Genomic DNA, 22,356 nt, shown 5'->3' with positions numbered 1-22,356 from the left:
AGCCTGACAGGCAAAGACCCTTCCTATGCCAAACATGTCTGAACTTGAAGAAGGCAAACTGACCAGATAGCATGGTCTTTTAAAGTTTTCTACATCGTGTAAGAATGGGGAGAGGATGTGTAACACTCCTTTTCTATTCAGACTCTCACAATATCAACCTCATGGTTTTGTGGCAAGACAATAGTAGATATAAAGAGCTTTGTAAAATCATTGTTTGCAATGCAAATGTAAGTAATAAACTCTGTATGTAAAAACATAGGTTCAGCTAGGTGTGGTCTTACATGATCATGCCAGCCCTTGAAAACACAGCCAGAGGTCACAGGAAAACTCTACGGTTAACTCTGATTCAGGAAGGTTGACAACAACAGGGGGCTGCAAATGAGGGATGTTATACAAATTATGCAGTTTCTGAAAGATTAACTTTTTATTTTATGTTGCTACTTTAAATTTCATCTTAGCGTTTCTTCAAAGTGTAACATTAATCACATCTACCCTTTTTTTAAGTATAGTGCAGCACAAAAAAGTATTGACAAGCATTTTATTCTCTTCTGAGGTTTTCACAAGGAAAGTTGATTCTTTTGCCAAAATTTGTTCAGTACTTCCAGATATGTTTGGACTATCTACATGTTGTACTTGCAAAAGTCCAATTATTAGACTCTTTACAGGTTTTATATCCAAGATAAACAGCATTGTAATTTGAATTTAAAAGGGAATATGTAAGTATTAAAGTTGTTAAAATCGTAATTAAATAATTAATGTCTAATAAAATAATATATATATGCCAAGTGTTAATGAGTTGTTATAATTATAATAATATTAACCTATGAGTAATCTCAGCCCACTTAAATATTCTCAACCACTTAATTGTGGGAACTTGAAGAAGGCAAACTGACCAGATAGCATGAGTGAAGATAGTGATAGAGAGTGAAGGAGTGGTTTCAGCTACCATTTTTGTGCTAAAACTCAACATGGTGCTGTGTGAGTGGAGGGTCCTTATTACCTCAGAGTCTGATTTTCAGACTTCAGTATGCCATGAAGATACCCAGATATTCAACTGATGATCTAGGCCCTATTGAAAGGTTTTGAGTTTCTTTTTCATATGAATTATTAAAATCAGACATTTTCATAAAATAGACATGGTGTTCAGAGGGCCTTTAGAGAGCTTCCTTAGTCAGGATACCAAAGCATACCACCAGGCTAATAACGTACTAGAGAGAGTCTGTCAAAGGAAGAAAAAAAATGGAAGTTCAAATCACCATTTAATCATGTAATTAACTTACAGTTTGATTAAAATAGTCTTAGCTAATATTTATGAGTACTATGCCAGGTGCAGTGTGTGCATGATGAACATGCTTTATTTTTTGTTTTTATTATTAAATCATAGCTGTGTACATTAATGCGATCATGGGGCACCATACACTGGTTTTATAGACTGTTGGACACATTTTCATCACACTGGTTTTATAGACCGTTTGACACATTTTCATTACACTGGTTAACATAGCCTTCCTGGCATTTTCTTAGTTATTGTGTTAAGACATTTACATTCTACATTGACTAAGTTTCACATATACCCTTGTACGAACATGCTTTATTTCATTGACTATTAACCATCACTTACTGATGGAGCTATTGTCTTTACCTCTATGTTGTAGATGTGGAAATTGAGCCATACAGAGGCCCAGCCAGCATTCAAGGCTACTTAACAATGGAGCTAAGATTAGAATTCTGGATGTGTGACTTTCAACCACCATTGCTCAGCTAATGTAGTACCCAACTACACTGGATGAATAAGTCAATAGCTCTTTTCCCCACAGGGCTTATAATTTATCTGGAATCGTACTATTTCAATGCATGTTCAGTTGTATTGAGCAAACATAAATGAATTATATATACAGAAAGTGCCACTTGTTTAAAAGAGAGAAGGGGAATATCACACTGAGGTGGTCAGAGATGTCTGCACGGATGAAGTGGCCATATATATTGAACTATATTTTCATAGACTCTTCCGATGATAGACATATCATAGGAGTTTAGCTAAACAAGGGAAGACGAGACTGCATTTCATTTCTTGGTAAATTAAGGTAGTAATAAGTTCTGTGAACATCCCAAGTTGTTGTGAGACTCAAATGAGTGACTGTAAATGTGATTTTCAGACATATGGTGTGGCATAAGCATGTTGTGCTATAACTGTGTCCCCCCCCACCCCCCACAACACACTTTAAGTATATTGGCATGCTCATTTAGTTAAGATCACTGGTCCGCTAATCTCTGTGTTTTCTTTTTCCCCTGCCACCTTCTGCTTGGCTCTACCTCATCTGTGGCTGTTGTCTGTTCCAACTAAAAGTGGCTGTTCCTCTGTCTCCAGTTTCTTCCTGCTCTTCTGCAATAGACCAGTTCCTGTCTAACTCTGAGCATGCTCTGTAAGTCTGTCACTGTCTGTTGCTGAGTCTGTCTGTGCCTATTTATTTCTACGCACAAAACACCCTTAGTTTCTGTTTATTTTTCTGCCCTCACTGAACAGGTTGAGGGTGCACTGTCTTTGGCATAGACCCACCAGGCCCAGTATTCCTTGTAAAACTTGACTACTATTGACCTGAAGGCCAAGGATTAATATAGTTTGGGAGATATATTTTATTTTCTATTTTTTAATTTTTTAATGATGTATTTGGCTTCTTCCCTGTTCTGGGAGCACAGCCTTCACAAGATTCATGGGAGAACACTTTGATGGAGCTGAAATCACTCAGTATAATAACAATGTGGTCCTCATTAATACCTAACATCCATAGTTTACGTTAACATTCACTCTTGGTGTTATACATTCTATGCGTTTGGACAAATGCAAAATGACATGTACTTACCATTGTAATATTTTAGAGAATGATTTTATTGCCCTAAAAATCCTCTGTGCTCCTTTCCCCCAGTGTTTGGCAACGGTTGATCTTTTTATTTATTTATTTTTATTATTTCAAAATACTGAGGGGGTACAAATGTTTTGTTACCTGGATAGCTTTATAATGTTTAAGCCAGAGCTGTTAGTGTACCTGTCACCAAATAGCATTCATTTTGATTCCAACCAATGAGAACAAATGAGTTCCTGTTAATCCCTATCCTCACCAGCACTAGGATGTTGTCAGTGTTACAGCTTTTGGCTATTCTAAAAGATGTGTAGTGGTATCTCACTGTTTTTTAATCTGCATTTCCCTGATGATATATGTGGAGCACCTTTTCATAATCTTCTTCTTCATTTGTATATCTTTGGCAAGGTGTCTGCTAAGGTCTTTGGCCCATTTTCAAAATCAGGCTGTTCATTTTCCAATTATTGAGTTTTGAGAGTTCTTTGTATATTGGATAACATTCCGTTATCTGATATGTCTTTTTCACATACTTTTCTCTCAGTCTATGTCTTGTGTTTTCATTCTCTTTACAGTGGATGCCACAGAACAGACATTTTCAAGTTTAATAAAGTCAAGCTTATCAATTATTTCTATGGATTGTGTCTTGGGTGTTGTATCTAAAAAATCATCACCAAACCAACAGTCATCTAGATTTTTTCCTTTTGTCTTTTAGGAGTGTTATGGCTTTGTGTTTTTCATTTAGACATATGATGACGTTTGGGCTAATTTTTGTGAAGGATGAAAGGTCTGTGTGTAGATTCTTTCTTTTTTTTTTAACATGCAACTGTCCAGTTCTAGCACCATTTCGTGACAAGATTGACAAGACTATCCTTTCTCCATTGAATTGCTTTTGTTTCTTTGTCAACAATAAATTGATTATATTTATGTGGGTCTGCTTCTGGGCTCTCTATTCCATTTCATTGTATTCTTAGTTTAATACCATACTTACTTATTTGCTGTAGTTTTTTTTTTTATTTGTTTTTGGGATTTTTTTTTCTTTTTTGAGACAGAATCTCACTATCTTTTTTACCCTTGGTAGAGTGCTGTAGCATCACAGCTCACAGCAACCTCCAACTCTTGGGCTTAAGCAATTCTCTTGCCTCAGCCTCCCAAGTAGCTGGGACCACAGGCACCCACCACAATGCCTGGCTATTTATTTTTTGTTGCTATAGTTTTATATTATAGTAAATCTTGAAGTCAAGTCTTCCAACTTTGTTCTTCTTCAATATTGTGTTGCCTTTTCTGGTCTTTGCCTGTCCATATAAACATTAGAATCAGTTTGTCAATATTCATAGAATAACTTGGTGTTTTGATCTGGATTGCAAATAAATCTGTAGATCAAGTTGGGAAGAAGTAACATCTTGACATTATTGAATCTTCTGGTCTACACACATGATGTATATCTTTTTTTTTTTTTTTTTTTTTTTTGAGACGGAGCATCAAGCTGTCGCCCTGGGTAGAGTGCCATTGCATCACGGCTCACAGCAACCTCCAACTCCTGGACTCAAGCAATTCTCTTGCCCCCACCTCCCAAGTAGCTGGGACCACAGGCGCCTGCTACAACACCCGGCTATTTTTTGGTTGCAGCCGTCATTGTTTGGCCAGCCCAGACTGGCTTAGAACCTGCCAGTTCAGGTGTATGTAGCTGGCGCCTTAGCTGCTTGAGCCGCAGGCACCGAGCCCATGAAATATATCTTCATTTATGTAGTTCTTCTTTGATATTTTTTATTATAGTTATGTAATTTTCCTTTTATAGATCTTGTGCATATTTTGTTAGATTTATATTAAAGTATTTTTTGAGCTAATATAAAGTGTAATATGTTTTTCATTTCAAATTCTTGCTAGCATGCAGAAAAGCAGTTGACTTTTGTGTGTTAACCTCATACTTTCCAAACTTGCTATAATATCTTATTAGTTTCATGAGGTTTTTTGTAAAATATTTCATATTTTCTACATAATCAAGACCATGTCATCTGCAAACAAAGACAGTTTTATTTATTCCTTCCCAGTCTCTATTTACTTTATTCAGAAATCTTATTTCATTAGCTAAAACATCCAGTAGAATCTTGAAAAGCAGTGATGAGAAGGGACATCCTTGCCTTGTTCCTGATTTTAGTGGGAAAGTGTTGCATTTTTCACCATGAAGTATCACGTTATTTGTAGGTGTTTTATAGATGTTCTTCATTAAGTACAGAAAATTCTCCTTTGTTTCTGGCTTACTAAGAGTTTTTGTCATGCATAGGTGTTAGATTTTGTCAAATGCTTTTTATGTGTTTATTGATATGAGTGTGTGATTTTTCTTTTTTAGTGTGTTAATGTGATCTGTAGCATTAATTGATTTTTAAAAGTTGAATTTGCCAGCTTGGCGCCTGTGGCTCAAGCAGCTAAGGCTCCAGCCACATACACCTGAGCTGGCGGGTTCGAATCCAGCCCGGACCCACCAAACAACAATGACGGCTGCCACCAAAAAATAGCCGGACATTGTGGCAGGTGCCTGAAGTCCCAACTGCTTGGGAGGCTGAGGCAGGAGAATAGCTTAAGCCCAAGAGTTTGAGGTTGTTGTGAGCTGTGATGCCATAGCACTCTACCCAGGGTGACAGCTTGAGGCTCTGCCTCAAAAAAAAAAAAAATGTTGAATTTGCCTTGCATAACTGACATAAATCCCCTATGGTTATAGTGTATAGTTACTTTTATGGATTGTTAGATTTAATATGTTAATTAATATTTTGTTGAGGATTTTGCATCTATGTTCATGAGAGACTTAGACGTGACTTATAGTCTTTCTTTCTTTCTTTCTTTCTTTCTTTCTTTCTTTCTTTCTTTCTTTCTTTCTTTCTTTCTTTCTTTCTTTCTTTCTTTCTTTCTTTCTTTCTTTCTTTCTTTCTTTCTTTCTTTCTCTCTCTCTCTTTCTGTAATATACTTTGCTTGGTTTCAGAATTAGAGTAATACTGCCCCCATAGAATGAGTTAGAGAGTATAGCCTCTGCTTCCATATTCTAAAGGGAATGTACATAAATTGGTATAATTTCTTTCTTCTATGTTAGGTAGAATACACCAGTGAACCCATCTGGGCCCAGTACTTTCAGTTTTAGAATATTAATTTTTTTATTCAATTTATTTAATAGATATAAGCCTATTCAGAGTTTTTATTGCTCCTTGTGGTAGTTTCAGCAGACTATGTCTTTCAAGGAATTGGTTCATTTCATCTAGGTCATCAAATTGTGGGCATACAGTTATTAACAGTATACCTTGACTATACTTTTAATATCCATGAGATCTGTAGTGATGTCACCTCTTTCACGTCTTACATTAGTAGTTTGTGTCCTCTCTCTTTTTTCAGTTAGACTAGCTACATATTTGTCAATAGTATTGATCTTTTTAAATAACTTTTCATTTTGTTGACTTTATTGATTTCTTGTTTTTAATTTCATTGAGTTCTGCTCTAATTTTTATTATTTCTCTCATTCTGCTTACTTTGCATTTAGTTTAATACTCTTTTTCTAGTTTCCTAAAGTAGAAATTTATTATCGATTTTAGATATTTTATCTTTTCTATATATGATCTCAATGCTATAAATATTTCTTTAAACGCAGCTTTCACCACATCCCACAAATATTTGATAGCTTGTGTTTTCATTTTCATTTGGTACAAAATATTTTATAATTATTTTTGAGGGTTTTTTTTAACCTCTGTATGTGTTATTGAGAAATGTGTTTTTCAGTCTATAATAAATTGAGGGTTTTTAATTTATCTTTCTTTAACTCCATTGTGGTCTGAGAGGAGACATTGTGAGATTTCTTTATTTTAAATTTGATATGGTGTGTTTTATGCAAATGTGGTGTATGTTGGTGAATGTTACATATCTATTCTTCTATTGCTGGGTAAAGTAATCTGTAGCTGTCAATTTTATTGACTTTGAGCTGTTTAGTTCAACTATATCTTCATTACTTTTCTGGCTTTTGGATCTATTCATTTTTGATAAAGAAGCATTGAAGGCTCCACTCTATTTCTCCTTGCTTTTCTATCAGATTTGTATTGTGCATTTTGATGTTCTGTTATTAGGAGCATACATGTTAAGAATTGCTATGTCTTCTTGGAGAACTGACTACTTTATCTGACTACTTTATCATATAATGCCTCTCTTTATTTCAGAAAACTTTCTTGCTCTGAAGTCAGTTTTGTCTAAAATTAATATAGCTACTTCCACTTTCTTCTAATTTAGCATGGTATATCTTTATCCATTTAGCTTTTAATCTATGTGTCTTTATATTTATTTTCTTTATTTTCTATTTCAAAATATTTAGGAGGTACAAAGTTTTTGTTACGTGAATAGCTTTATAATGCATTAGTCAGGACTATAAATGAGCCTATTACCTGAATATTATTCATTGTACCTGTTGGGTATGTTTTCCCCCTTCCCACTGCCTTCTTCTCCCTTCTTGATTTTCAATGATTTTTACTTCTTTCTATGATGATATGTACCAACCAATTCTTTCCAAATTAATAGGAAATACGTGCGGTATTTGTTTTTTCATTATGGAGATATTCTTAGGATAATGTTGATGAGTTCCATCCAAACTTCTGCAAATGGAATTAAATTATTCATTTTTACTAATGAGCAGTACTCCATGGTGTTCATATATGCACATTTGTTAATTCCCTCAATAGCTGATGGGCACTTACGTTGATTCCACATCTTTGCAATTATGAAATCATGAATTGTGCTGTAATAAACATTAGAGCTCAGGTGTCTTTTAGAAAAAATGACTTCTTATCCTTTGGGCAGGTACCTAGTAGTGAGACTGTTGGATCAAATACTAGGCCCAATACTATTACCTAAGCTATAGACATCATTTGAATTTTCCCAGTATCAAATCAGTTTTTGAATACCTTTTTGCAATGTTGTCATTTTGATTTTTGTTCATAAATTATCTTGTGCCATATTTTAACCTTCGAATACATTTGAAGTATTTTTATTAGCATTAAATGACCCTGCTTAGTTTTTCTGTGTTTTTTTTTTTTTTTTTTTTTTGTTGTTGTTGTTGTCATTGACTTTCTTAGTTTCTTTTCTCTTTGCCACTTATCAGCTGTCATTCTTTTCTGCAATCAGCTCACGGACTGCTAGCATTATATAGCTCCCTTTCCCGTCTCTGCTGTTCTGGGTGTTGGGGAAGAACCAAGATTTCTAGAGTTATATGAAAATTAAGCTTAAGTGTTCTCTGAGAGAAAAACTGGAAAAAAAAATCACACCTTTGTAATAACTACTCTGATAACTCAGAAGCTTTAAAAAAACTAAGGTCAGGTTTCTGGATAATGGAAATCACTGGATAACTGACTTTTGGATAAATGCTGTCTTGCTAGCTAAACATTCACAGAAATATCCATGCATATACACCCTCTGGCAGATAATTTTCTTCTGATGCCTCAGGCCTTCCTGAATGAATGGCCCCAAATTAAAAAGTCACACTTCTACAGTCTATGCAATTGTTTCCTTTTTCCACCATACATACTTTTCCTTTGCCTCCCTGAAACCTTTCATCCCTTTTTCATCCTGAGACTCCTCAGCTTCTTTGCCAGGAGTTTCCCCAGGAATGAACCCAGTCCATGATATGGATTTTGATGCAGGATGATTTCTCCAGTCTTCTCATAGAGATACCAAAACCTACAAATGCCCCTACCAAAACACTGAAATGGGAGTGTTTGGAGGAGATTGTGCCTTCCCACACACTCACCCTAGAAGATATGTTATTGAGCATAGAAGAATGGAAGGAAACATCGCAAATGTAAAGATTATCTGAGTGGTACAACACCCAGATCTATTCAGAGAGAGAAATTCTCAACATTTTTTTGTAATCAATCCAAAGGCCAAGAAGTGTTAGGGGGGTACTATTTCATTTGCTACCCATTCAAGAATGTTTCTATAGATTGTAAGATCTTCATTACACTGTGTGTGGTTTCGTGAGCTATAAATATAATATTAGAAAGAAATAAGCTTGAGAAATACTAAGAGCATGAAGGGCTTTGGATTCCAGCTTGCTTAGGTTTGAAACTTGGCTCTGCTAATCAACAGGCAAGTAAGCTCTGGCAAGTCTAACTACCCTCCATGAGTTTCAATTTCCTTGTCTGTGAAATAGAGACACAAAATAATATCATAGTCATTGTAAGCATTAAATGTAGTATTTAAGAAGCACTTATTGCAAGGTCTGGTAGAGGGCTGAAAGGTTGTTACCTCTTATAACGTGGCAATATATGGACTCTGTTTTTCAAGAGTACAAGAAAGCCAGACAATGTGTATACCCTACTAGATAGCTAATAGTAGCAGATAAAATTTGTATTCTCATAAACAATAAATGCTGATGGATGGTCTTCTGGAAAGAAGTGACATTGGATTTGGTCTTAAAGGATAGGTACGATTTAGATGTGGCAGAATGTTAAAAGCTATCACAGACATGAGAGTTAAAGGTTATGGGTAATGTAGAACTTTGAATGCTTTGGTTGATAAATACTACAATGTCTAACTAAAATTAATTTAAACAATAAGGTCACTTGTCAATTTACGAGATAGAAATTCCAGAGCTTGGTAGTTTCAGAGTTGGTCAATTTAGCAATTCAACAACATTGTAGAAGGCACAGATGCTTTCATCTTTCTATTCTGCTATTCTCAACCTGATAGCTAATCCTCTCATGGTCACAAAATGGCTGCCAAAGCTCCAAACATTGCAGTTCTAACATAACCACAACCAAATGCTAGAAGAAAAGGAAGACTCTTCTTGTACTCATCTTTCATTTAAGAGGAAATGATTTTCCAGATTTCCCTAACAGACCCTTAGATTCCACTGTGGAGGAGGGGATCACAGGCCAAACCTTCAATTGCAATGTATCTCTCTCACTTTTTTCTTCATTAATAAATAGGCAGTCTCTGCCAGAAAGAAAGAAGAAAGTATGGGTGTATATGTTCATCTATAATATATAGTGTCTATCATAAGTTGTAAGTCCATTCATGCTTCTGGAAGAAAAATAAAGAGAACATTTGTTAGAAAGATACTGGGACATCTCAAGCATTAAAATAAGGAATAGGTGTGCTCTTAAGGGCTAGAATTCCCCTTTCCACTCCTCTGAGGCCATGTAGTCTCTTGCCTGCTCTTCTTTGCACATCAATTTCTTTGTCTTTCTAGATATCCTTTCTCTACTTTTAGGAGAAAAATAGCAAACTAGCTGCCATCAGCAGCCCTTCCCAGTCTCCTGGTAAGTACGAACAGACCCTGTTTGTGTCTCCGGATCCCCAGTTACATATCTCCTGGAGACAGAAGCACAGTGGTCTAACTTGGGCCTCACCCCTCCTCCCAGACTGTACCATGGCAGGAGGTCGAGGTTCTTGCAGGGAGATGGGGGTAGGGGTGGAAAACATGCAACAGATGTGTCCCACAGTGAGGAATCATGTTTAGGAAATCTGAGTCCTTGAGGGTGAAGGGGAAAGGGTAGGGGAGCCCAGGAGGGGAGCTCCCTTAAAGAAAGCATTCTTTGTTTTATAATAGTTATACATCTCTGTATAAACATGCACAGTTGCATTATAAGGTATGAGCTTTGGTTCTTATTCTACTGATAAGCAAATAGTGGACCTAGGCCAGGATCCCCTTAACCAATGGAATATCCATTTTCCAGTGACAAGCATAAGCTAGTCCAGAATGGAGCTACCAAGAAGCTGAAAAAGAATAGAAACCCTGCTCTAGGAGGAATACTGAAGAATGGGAGGTGTTTCCCCTGGAGAAGAGGAGGTCAAGGTGGCTGGGGACCCTGTTAGTAATGACATTAGCACCCACAGTTTTACGGTCTTGCCCAGGATAGAAACTCAGATTTACCTTGGACCCTTCTCAGTAATCCCCATGTGAAGTCAATGATGATGTCCAGCCTACCACCCTGGGCCAGATCCTCCTGTCTTCTTCCATCCATCATGCTTATCTTGCTCATGACCTTGTCTTTTCTTTCCACATTGGTCTCAACATCTCAACTGTCCCATTCTGTACAGTGCATTTCACTCTCTGTCACCTAAAAATTTAGCCAACCTTCCAAACCCAGTTGTTAAAGCCCCCAATAATGTTGTCACCACTTCCTTTAAGTCTCATGTGCCAACACTCCCAGCCTCACCATGCAGGATATGCCCTGGAATGCTCACCTCTCTTTCAAGCCACTACATGATCTTTCCTGCCTCTGTGTCATTGCTGAGCCCAGGCCCCTACCTGGGAGGCCCTCACTGGCCCTGTGTCCAGTGTGTTAGTGGGCACTGTCAGCTCTCCCTTCAGGATATGTCCTGAATCCAACTACTTCTCAACACCTCCACCACTAGCACCCTTTGTGTCTGAATCACCAACATCTCTGGACACCTTAAAAATCACCTGTGATAGGCAAAAACTAACCAGCCAAAGAAGTCCACATCCTAATTCCTAGAACTTCCGAATATGTTAACATACGTGGCAGGAGAGACTTGGCAGATGTGATGAAGCTAAGCATCTTGAGATGGGGTGATGTTCCTGGATCATCCAGCTGGGCTCACTATCATCACAGGAGTCCCTGTAAAAGGGAGGCAGGAGAGGGGGGAGGTAGAAGCAGAGGTTAGAACAGTGAGGCTGTAAGTTAAGGAATATGAGCAGCCTCTAAAAGCTGGAAAAGTCAAGGAACATATTCTTCCCTAGAACCTCCAGAAAGAGTGCAGCTCTGCCAACACCTTCCTTTAGCCCTGTAATACCCACTTGGAACTTTTAAGCTCCAGAAACATAAGGTAATAGACGTGTGTTTCTTGAAGCTACTATGTTTGGGGTTGTTTTTGTTATAGCCCTGACAGGAAGCTAGTGCGCCTAATTTCCCTCGGGGCTCCCACACCAGCCTCACTCCAGTCCATTCTCCATAACCCAGGCAGGACATTCCCCCAAACCTAAAGCCCACAGGAGCTCACTCTGCTTACAGCCTTCACCAGCTTCCCACTGCTCAAGAGGTGAGAACAACGGTCCTCAGCATGGCCCCTGCTGACTCTGGACCCTCCTCTTAGGCAATGCCCTCCCTGTTCTGTGCTCACCTCATGGGCCCATCCCCAGAACTATTGGCCTTGGTTCTTCTGTTGGCCTGGTGAACTCTTATCCATATTTCAATTCTCATCTCCTGTCACTTTGATCTCAGTCACAGAACGCTGACACACTAAGTGAGATCACTGCTCTCTCTGACATGTACACATAGCGTCACCCATACCTGTCCCTCCCAACACCTTTTGTGGCTGTGGTTTCATGTCTAACTGTGGGGTCCCCTCACTACCCCATGGAGACAGGGACAGTGTCTCCACCCTGGCATCTCCAAGGCATGGCATCATACCTATACTGTGGTAGACACTCAGAATATGTTTTTAAGTAAGTGAGTGAATAAATGCTTAGGATTTATGTTCACAAAGTAAACATCCACTGTAAAATCTTTGTTTCCAGGTGAGAGAGCTTCAGATTTCATGAAACTCTGCCTCAGGATTGACTTGCTAAACTGAGGCATTTTATATTTTAATAATTAAAACATCTTGCAAGCCTCTTCCCCTCAACACAGCTCCTCCACCTAGTGTGAGTGAGCACTGCCTTGCAGGGAAGGGCCAGGGTGATGTGTAATAAAGTCTGATCATTTCCTGATGATATCAGGCTGGACAGGCAGAAGGGGCTATTATTACTCTACTAATTACCACATCCAGGCTGCACTAAACATGATGCTAATTGCTCGGTGAATGAATTGTAGACTCAGGTAATTACTGACACTAATGTGGCTCCCTTCATGTTTGAGTAAATTAATATGAAGGGAGCTGCCTGCTGCACGGACGTTGCTCGGGAAACAGCAGTGGTACACCCACTCACCTGGGGTCAGCTTTCCCCCAGAGCAGCAGTGAGACTCCAGGTCAGCCCTTGCACCAAGCAAAACTGAGAGACGTTTGCCGCTCTAACAGATGATGGTCTCTCTCTGGGGCTATTTCTTTATCTGTAAAGCCATTTGCCAGTTTCTTTTAGCTCTGATTAATTATCAAGTAGACAAACATTTCATCAATTACTAAGGAATGAATTTCTGCACTGAATGAGGATTGGGTTCAAGTCTTACTTATACATTAGATAACAATATGGACACTTTTGAGTGCTTACTTTTGCAGCTGGCACTATCCCATTAAATATTGTATATGGATTATCTCATTTAATGTCCACGACAATGGAACATTTGGAATAAATCACAGACCTGGTAGGTGGTAAAAGCCAGGATTTGAACCCAGACATTCTGCCTCTGCCATTCCATACTTCTTTACTTCTTTGATCCAAAGAAAGTCACATTTTCTGAAGCTTGGTTTTTATACAGTGAACATTCTTGCACACACTGTGGATCCATTCCTTGTGCTAAGACATTTGTAGGTGTTTATTTCATTGTTACAATAAAAGTTTCAAGTAGGTGAGACAAATGTACTTGACCAGGCCATTCACTACAGTAGAGATTCCATAATTGACCACCTCCTTACCTTGGCCTAATTTTCATAGACCAGACACTGCACCACATGTATGTGTCAGTACAGTAGGCCTAATTCCTTATGTTGACCACCTCCATATATAGACCAGTTTGTTACAGTCCCTTGGGTGGTCAACTTGCAGAGGTTCTACTGTAGCAGATGGCAGAGTTGGGATTTGAATGTTATTCTGTTTGCCCACAGTGCCCGTGCTTTCTCTTTTCTCGATATTCCTCAAAAGGAGGGTGTGTAGATCCCCATGAATGTGCCTACAGACTGATGGGGGTTTGCACACTACAATTAGAGACATTGCTTGAAGGTAGCCAGCTACAGAAGAGTGAACCTGGACATATATGTGAGCCCTGAGTTCATAAGGCAGTGTAATTTTGTATATGTCTATACAGATCCCAGATCTGCCCATGTTGTTTATTATTCACAATCAAAGAGAAAGTAACTTATTAAAAATATATTCGATTCATGGAAACTTGGGAATACCCAAGCCCAGGAAATAAGGGAATATCTCCATGAGCCAGACCCCATCTGTGACACACTTGCCTCTACTAGACTCCTGCTGACGCAAGTTCACGATCGTTCTTCCTTTCTATGTGTATCACCCACCATACCATGGGGAGAAGAACCACTCAAATGCTGTACAGTTGAGTCTTGAACAACGTGGATCTGAAATGCATGGCTCCACTTACATGTGGAGTTTCTTCTGCCTCTCCCACCCCTGAGACAGCAGGGCCAACCGCCCTTTCCTCTCCTTAGCCTGTTCACTTTAAAGACAGTGAGGATGAAGACCTTATGATGTTCTGCTTCCACTTAATGAACAGTAAACATATTTTCTCTTCTTTACGATTTTCTTTTTTTCTAAATTTCAGGTTAATGTGAGGATGCAAACGACTAGGTTACATTTCCATTTGGTAGGTAGAGTCCCTCCTGCAGTTGTGTTCTGCACCTTATGATTTTTCTTAGTAACATTTTATTTTCTTTAGCTTACTTTATTATAAGAATATAGTATACAATACATATAAAATATGAAATGGGCATTAATCAACTCTGTATGTTATCAGTAGGCTTCCAGTCAATATAGGCTATTAGTAGTTAAGTTGGGAGAGTAAAACGAATTATCGATTGTGCTGGGGGTTGGTGCTCCCCCTCCAAACATTGTTCAAGAGGCAACTACAACTAGAAAACATACCCATCTGTTCACTCCCTCATCTACAGATGGCTGTTGCCTTTCAACTGCCCTCTGGACAAAGGGAAGCCTCCACTTGATATACCCATTCCAGTCCCACACCTCTTTTTCTGGGCACTGCTGGCAAGTGACTCAATAGCGCAGTGATTTTCAGCCAATGTGCAGGATCTTAGGTATGCCATGAATATTTTTACAGGTCAATAATTAAAATGTTTTTGAAAGAACTTCAAAGCACAGTAAGTATATTCTTTCCTTTACTCTTTGTTATTAACATAATTTAAGTGTGCAGCAGAAGTTCAACTATAGGTTCAAGTGTGCTGTAAGATACAAAAGGTTGAACACTGCATTAGCACAAGAGAAACAGACATGAGGAGAGATGTGTGGAAAACAGACTGCAAAAGAGGTTGCCTGCATTCCATAGCTGCGCCTTGTAAGTGATCACAGTTATCAGCTTGCCTTCTCAACCCCAACACCTCCTTCATGTGAACTTGATGTAGGAGAAGGTGCCATTACTTGCCCGTGAGAGTGATCTGTTATCTGTAGGTTATCACATAGGTTTGGGAGGGTGTGCAGTTCAGAGCATGGGCTCCATGCATCCTGAGACCTTAGACACACTGTTTCACTGCTCTGGGCCTCAGTTCTCTCATCTGTAAGATAAGTGTAAGTAGAGCACATGCTGCTTAGTTTGTAAAAAGCAAATGATATAAGTAAAATTATATAATGATGTAAGTATAATTACTAAAAATCGTAACTGGCATACATTCTACTGCTGTGTATAATTTCTTCTTATTATTATTCAAGTTCCTCCTACACAAATATCTACTTCAGGGGTGTCCCTACACCTCAGATACCAAACTGAAGCCCCATTTCCCAAGGGTGTTTGGTCCTGAACCATTTTTGGAAGGCCCATATTTATGTAATTAAGTGATGCTGCTCAGGGTAAGAGCAGTGGTGGGGCTGTGGCCATGATCCTGGCGGGCCCTGCTGCCCCCTTATCACGATGCTCAGCACACCCATTCAACTCTAAGCCTCACTTTTCTCTTCTGTATCACTGGCCTGCAGAGTTTACTGTGAGTGAAAAAAGAGTACATGAATGGGAAAATCAGCTGGTGCTGCTTTGTGTGAACATTTGCAAAAAGGGGCTTGTGGTTCTGATACAGGAGAAAGGAAGGGCAAAATCGGGGATCTTTCTATATCTTGAGGCCTTTTAGATTTTACCTATAAAATAAATAAGGTAGGAAAGTATTTCTAAGTTGAGGGGTGTGCATTTATTATTATTATCATCATCATTATTGCATACTCTTAACTGACAAAAGAAGTATATATAATTATTTTAGCTTTTATGTATTGAGTTTCTACTATGTTCCTGCCCCAGTGCTAATGTTGTCCTTACCTTACGTTGTTTAATCCTTACAGCAGTGAGTGAGGTAGGTATTATTACCCTTAGTTACAGAGAAGAAAAATGAGGCATAGAGAGATGAACCCTGCCAACGCTGGTAAGTGGTAGAGCCTGGACTGGGAACTATGTCTGTCTGACTCAAGTGAAGGCCTCGGTCACTACACTGCATAACACAGTCCTCTAGGTGTGAGAGAAGCCCAGGGAAACAAACACACATGCCAGAATCTGAGAAAAGTTGTAAACACTAAACCTCCTGCAGAATTAAGTGTCATAGCAAACTGGCTACTGAGACTGGGTTTATAGGTGCAGACTCTGACCATTCCTTATCACTTTTACACCTACCTCTTGGGCCAAGGCACAGTCTTCTCTCACTGGATTATTGCTGTAAATTCCTAATTGGTCTTGCTTTCCACATACCACCTCCATCCCACCTACTCTCAGTAGAGCAGCTGGAGAGAGGTTGCTGGAAGGTCATTCTGACTATGTCCAGCCCCTGCTAAGAGCCACCATGGAGTGCAAGCTAGAGCCTCACAGGGCTCTGCAAGGCCACCCTCACCCTGCGTTAGCCCTGGCTGCCTTAAAGTCAACTCCTTACTTTCTCCATCAGCCCCTCACCTTCTGGCTGTTCTTCAGACATGCCTGGAAGGATCTAGCCCCAGGACCTTTGCACTGACTACTGCTTCTACCTGAAATGCTTCTCTCCCAGATAAGCACAGGCCTCCGTCTCTCACTATGTCTCAGAGTTTGGTCATGAGACATAAGCCACACAGTTATTTAAACAACATTTTAGCATAAAAGGTTGTTAACTAGGCATCTAGTCATTAATTACTAAAAGAGTGCTCTGAAGCCCTGTGAAGTTAGCAACTGCAGGAAGCCCTAGGGCTGAGAGAATAAAAGAAATACTCACAAAAACTTAGAAACTCAGAGACGAGATCTCTCTGAACAGAAGATTAGGCCTCTAATGAAGAGGGGCTGAGCACTTGGAGCAGGTACCTCCGAGCTGCTGCCATGAAGCAGGCTCTGTAAGAGTTGGGAAGACAGTAAAGTGATGCGGCCGCTGCTCCAGGAGGCCTCAGCCTGTGCGGGGTGAAGAAGTGTTCAAGGGTGACACTCACAGGAACCACAGCAGACAGGAAGCTGGCAGAGCCAGCACCTGTCCTTCCTCCAGCTTCCTCGCCTCCCCAATACCCTCTGTCTGAGGAGCCTGAGAGGGAGCTGGTCAACAGAGCAGACACTGGGTTTGCAGAGTGACGAAGCCTGGTGTAGAGGAAGGTTTGGGCTGAGAGTCAATAGCTGGAACGCTAGCTTCACTGAGGTCACACACCGCTCACTGGGACCTTTCCTGGCCACTCTATTTAGCAGTGTAGGAGCTGGCCCTTTCCATCTCCTTCTCCCACTTTACTCTCCTCCTTAGCACTGGTCTAGCCCAATAGAAGTAGCAGATGCTTTGAGTTCTTCACATCATATCCTTTCTGCTCACTTCTATTTCAGGAGGGTTCTGTAGGAGCTTGGAGTTGTGCAGGTCCCTGTATCTGTGTAACTAGTTAACACCTGCTGCCAGCCAGCTGCAAGGACTGTTGATTCTACATTAGGTTTTTTCCATCTCAGCACTATGGACGTTTGCAGCCAGATCATTTCTTGTTGTGGCAGACTGTGTTGTGTTCATACAATAGTTAGCAGCATCCCTGGTCTCTACCCACCAGATGCCTGTAGCACTTCCCCCTCAGTGATAACCAAAATTGTCTCCAAAATGGCCCCAAGGGAATGAAATGGTCCTTGCTAAGAACTACTCCTCTAGACTTGCACCTGGTTGGTGGGCTATGTGAGAGCCAGTGGGTTTGATTGGATAGATTTTCACATAGGACCTATATTTTCTTGGGCACATCACTAATCCTGACATGCATCATTGTACTCAAATGTAAAATGAAGTAATACAATCCCATAGGGCTATTGTAGGGATTAAGTAAGCTAATCCATGAAGAGGGTATGGTACAGGCCAATCTATCAATGCAAATCAGTAACAGATTATTATAATTCAAAGAAAAGCATCAATGTAAGTCAAGAGAAGCCATCAAGTTATATGTCAATATTTGATGCCAGATAACTAGATGCGTTTGTCTCACTGAATGGGTTTGACACTGGCCTCTGAGAGGTGAGTGACAATTATGCTTCTAAAATCTATAGACATTTCACAGGAATGACCACCTGATGCTGGAGTCTGGGCAACTGAGGATGAGATGTGCCTGCTATTGAGATGCATCTAAAAGAAATTAACATATTGAGTGCACCTGTGTTTGACACTGCAGAAAACTAATAAACACTTGTCAAGTACTAAATTTCATGATGATGCTTAGAGTCAGCTTGCCTGGAATTGATTTGGTGTGCTAAATGACACCAAAAAGAATCAAAGTGACAAACACCATTGGTTTCATTGTATTTCAGGCCATGAGTGGTTGATTCATCTCAGTCAGGAGGTAGATACCACTGAACACAAAACTAACCCTGGTAGAGGAAACCTGGTGTGTTCAGCACAGCTTGAAGTGGACAGAGGGTTCATTGTGATGAGTAATACACGAGCCCCAGGCTCTGCTGGGAGGAAAGAAATCTGGGTTCCAGTCCCGGCTCTGTTATTCCCTGTATAGTCCTAGGCCTGCTGTTTCCTACAGGACTCAGTTCCCCACCTTTAACAGGAGCAGTCTGTGTGCAATTCATCTGGTCTTCCTCTCTGTAAAGTACCTCCCCCCCTCACTCCCACACTGCCATGCCATCCCAAGCAGGCAGACAGCGGGAGTCAGGCATGGAGTGAGAACTCTCCTCGATTCATCTGCAGCACGCCTGTTGAATTCTCACACTTTCTTTCCTTCCTCCCTAGGTACACAGTTCTGCATAGTAGACACCACCAGGAACTGGAGAAGCTGCCCATACATAATGACCCAGAATCCCTGGAATCATGCTTCTGATTGAAGACATGGCTCACAGCTTGGCCATTCATTCCCACTCATGCTGTGTGAACAGGACACCCTGGCACCACTCCTGATCCTCATCACCACTAGTGAGGCACAAGGCAGTAAGGGCTGAGGGCCCAGGAAGGGTACACGGAGGACAGTGTGGAGCAGGACCTGAGGCCAGAGCATCGAGGATCTCAGAGTTATGAAGGGATTTCAGGCATCTTCAGATTCAGCCTCCCAAGGAAAGCGGGAGTAGCATCTTCCTTTCCATCCCTGAACGTTGGTCAGTCTCTGCTTGCATACCTCCAGGAACAGGAGCTCACTACCTCCTGATCCAGTCCATTCTATTGTAGGGAAGTTTTAATTATAAGAAGGCTCTTTCCTTTGTTAGATCACAAATCTGTCACCACTCCAGCTTATGTGTGGGGCCATGCACGTACCCCCAGCTCCCCCCAGAGCCCTTAGATGCTGGAAGACAATGATCTGCCTTCACATTTTTCAGTTTTCTCTCTTAAGTAAACATCACCAGCTTCTTCTCCATTCTGGCCATCTTCTGGATGTGTGAATTAATCAGGGCTCTTTCAATAAAGTTAGATTGATGTCAATGGTCAAGATAGTGAAGCACTGACCAGTGAAGCATTGAGATTTTTGTTTTATGCCATGAGCACTTTTCTTTCCTTTCTTCTTGAGAATAGATTTTGCTGACTCTACATAAATTTTGGTTTCAGATCCATCCAACCAAAGGCATCTTTTAGTTGTGTGTACATGTGTGTTTAAAGTTGCCACTTTTTAACTGGCATACTGATGATGGGATTATGTGGAATAAATCTTGATTCATTTCTCCCTGTGACCATGGGGAGAGGATCCTCCCCTTCTTCTGAGAGTGTTGACTGAGAATGGGCTACAAGCCAGAGATCAGGAGGGAAACTGAGTGTCCTACACCTTTCACCAGCAACTCATCCCCTCAGACCTTCTAAGAAGATGCATCCCTTTCAGTAACAATGCTGTTGAGAGTCTGAGGGCACACTTTTCCAGCTGTCTTTATTTTGGCTGCCAATAAAACCTTATTGAAAGGATCTATTGCTGATTCTCAGAGTGAAACGAAGTGAACCGGGCATGTGAGTGGAGTTGGTATGCAGAAGTGAGGGTCACATATTACAACCTAAAGATGTGCCAGGGGTTGAGGCCTCACAAGTTATCCTTGCCCTTCCACTTGCTCTGTTGGCCTCTCTTCCTAAGTGATGTTGGATGTCACAATTGCTTCCTAAACCCCTATTTCATCCGTGAAGGCACAACAATTTAACTTTCCCTCTTCTGTCTGTTGGCAGATATAGTGGGCAGGAATGGTCAGACCCCACAGAGAATTAGAGAGATCAACCACCTGGTTTTACTACTGAAGTTTCACATCCCAGAAATTCCCACCGTCTGGGGCAAACTAAGGATGGTTGGTCAACACATGGATGGGACCTCTCTGTGTTAGGATTAATACAGCTCCTCAGAGTTGATTCCCCGTCTTCACTTTTTTATGGAAACGACAAAGATTAGTGAATATGGAGTTCCAGGGTTCTTCTGTCTGAACATAATCTCTCTTTTTCTCCAAGCACAAAGCACTAACAGAAAGACTAACAGAGTGATGATAAGAACCACATTATAGTGAATAGAAATAGGTTCAGTTCTGTGGTAAACTTCTTTTTAATGCCCTCAATGTTGATAGGATCTACTAGATAATTCATACATGCATACACACATATACAAATACAGTAAGATTTCTTCCTTATGAAATGCTTCTTTTCCCAGGAGCTTAGCAAGTATATCTGCTTATATAAAATATTGTTTTTCAGTGGCAGGTCTTTCATATCAAATGAAAATTTGGATTCATTAGGGATGCAAAGTTTACCATACAGGTGGGAAAATGAGATCACACCATATCACAGGACTCTTCCTGTTTTGGGGGACATGCTCCTGTGAGCCAGTGCATGGTTGCTATCCATAGAGGTCACAGGCATCATGGACCAGGGAAAGGGCAGCAATGTAAAGAATGATAGCTCTTATCATTATCAAGAAAGTGGTCTCCTTTTCAGAAGAGGGCCTCCAGAGTTTGCTTTGCTATTTCTTTGGACAAAGTCTGAGATGATGTGAGGGATGCATCAAATGCCCACACTGGAGATTCATAGGACATGACCAGGTTAGTTCTACCTGGACAACTGTTAGGCCAGCATTAGTTAAATCTGTGGCTCCCAGGATTCCAGATAATATATTAATGGCATGTGTACAGAAGACTCAGAAGCTTGTACAAGGAAGAAGGAGACCTATACCTTTCCCAATTCCCAGGAAGCCTGTGTTATCAAGAAGAAATGCTTTGGAGAAAGTGGGGGTGTGGCTGCAGCCACTTCAGATTGGCCTTGACAATCTTTGGGGTGATGGATGCTACAACCAGAGTATCCCCTTGCCTACAGTAAGAGGGGTTCACTGTCTTTTCTCTTCCCTTGACTGTCCAGCCTGCAGGCTGTCCAGTTCTAAAACCCCCATGCCAGCCCTCTTCAATAGCATCTAGAAAGCAAAGGAAGTAAAACTTAGCTTCTTTAGCTGACACCTAAGTATGTGTTTGTAGGAAAATTTTACTTTCTGAGATTTCACCTCATGCTCTGTCCTGAAGCAAATTGCTGTCTACCTAGGGAATGGGGAGTGGGCAAGGGAGGAAACCTAGGGAGGGGCCAGGGAGTGGATATAACTGAATTGCCTTTAACAATGTCTTCAAGTAAGAACAAAAATAATGTCCTCTTGGCGCTGTGCTGTCTACCCATTTATCTCTTTGGTATTGAGTCTCTCTTTGATAAAAGACCAATGTCACTTTCTTTTTCTCTATTGCTCTGCTTTGCTTTGGTCAAAATTCTTCCTATAACATCTAGTCTAGGAGGAAAAAAAAAAGACTAATGCTTTTCTCTTTCCTACTCAAAATTTCCAACCTCTTTTCCATCCAACTGAGAAAACTGAGGCTGAATATTTGATAGGAATTTAAACAATTCAGAGATAGATTTGAAGGCCTGCATGTGAACACCAGGTTGTTTTGGGCCTTATCAGCTTTTGCCTTGCTTGTCTCATCTGAAAAATGGAGAGAAGCTTGTACAGCTGCCCTGGGTCATCCATGGGCCACCACTGGAATTTTTATCAGATACATGTGCTGCCTGTACTGTCATGTAGTTATTATCTTTAAATCAGTCCAGGTTTTCATGTACATAAACTTATTTTAGAAGGCAAAATTATATCAGTGCCCAAGATAGAAAATCAGTATTATTTGCCATAAATAGAAAGCAACCATAGTGATAAATGAATGAAGACAAAAGAAAGCTGTCAAGTTCTAAGTACACCTGATGTTTGGGGTTTATCTTCTGCTTCTGCATTTAAGAA

At 40.2% G+C, this 22,356-nt stretch overlaps 1 protein-coding gene across 1 annotated transcript in view; it reads left to right on the top strand.

Moving 5' to 3' along the window:
• Positions 1-19,257, top strand: part of HTR4 (5-hydroxytryptamine receptor 4) — a 231,763-nt gene extending 212,506 nt beyond the window's left edge. Inside the window, exon 7 of the mRNA XM_053567300.1 lies at positions 18,873-19,257. Coding sequence (XP_053423275.1) covers positions 18,873-18,960 — 88 coding nt within the window. The 3' untranslated portion in view covers positions 18,961-19,257. The remainder of the gene's footprint in view (positions 1-18,872) is intronic.
• The last annotated feature ends 3,099 nt before the right edge of the window (positions 19,258-22,356 follow it).

The sequence above is a fragment of the Nycticebus coucang genome, chromosome 17, assembly GCF_027406575.1.
Source record: "Nycticebus coucang isolate mNycCou1 chromosome 17, mNycCou1.pri, whole genome shotgun sequence".
Lineage (NCBI taxonomy): Eukaryota > Metazoa > Chordata > Mammalia > Primates > Lorisidae > Nycticebus > Nycticebus coucang.
Note: the sequence above shows the minus strand (reverse complement) of the source record. Positions and strands in the feature narration are given on the sequence as shown.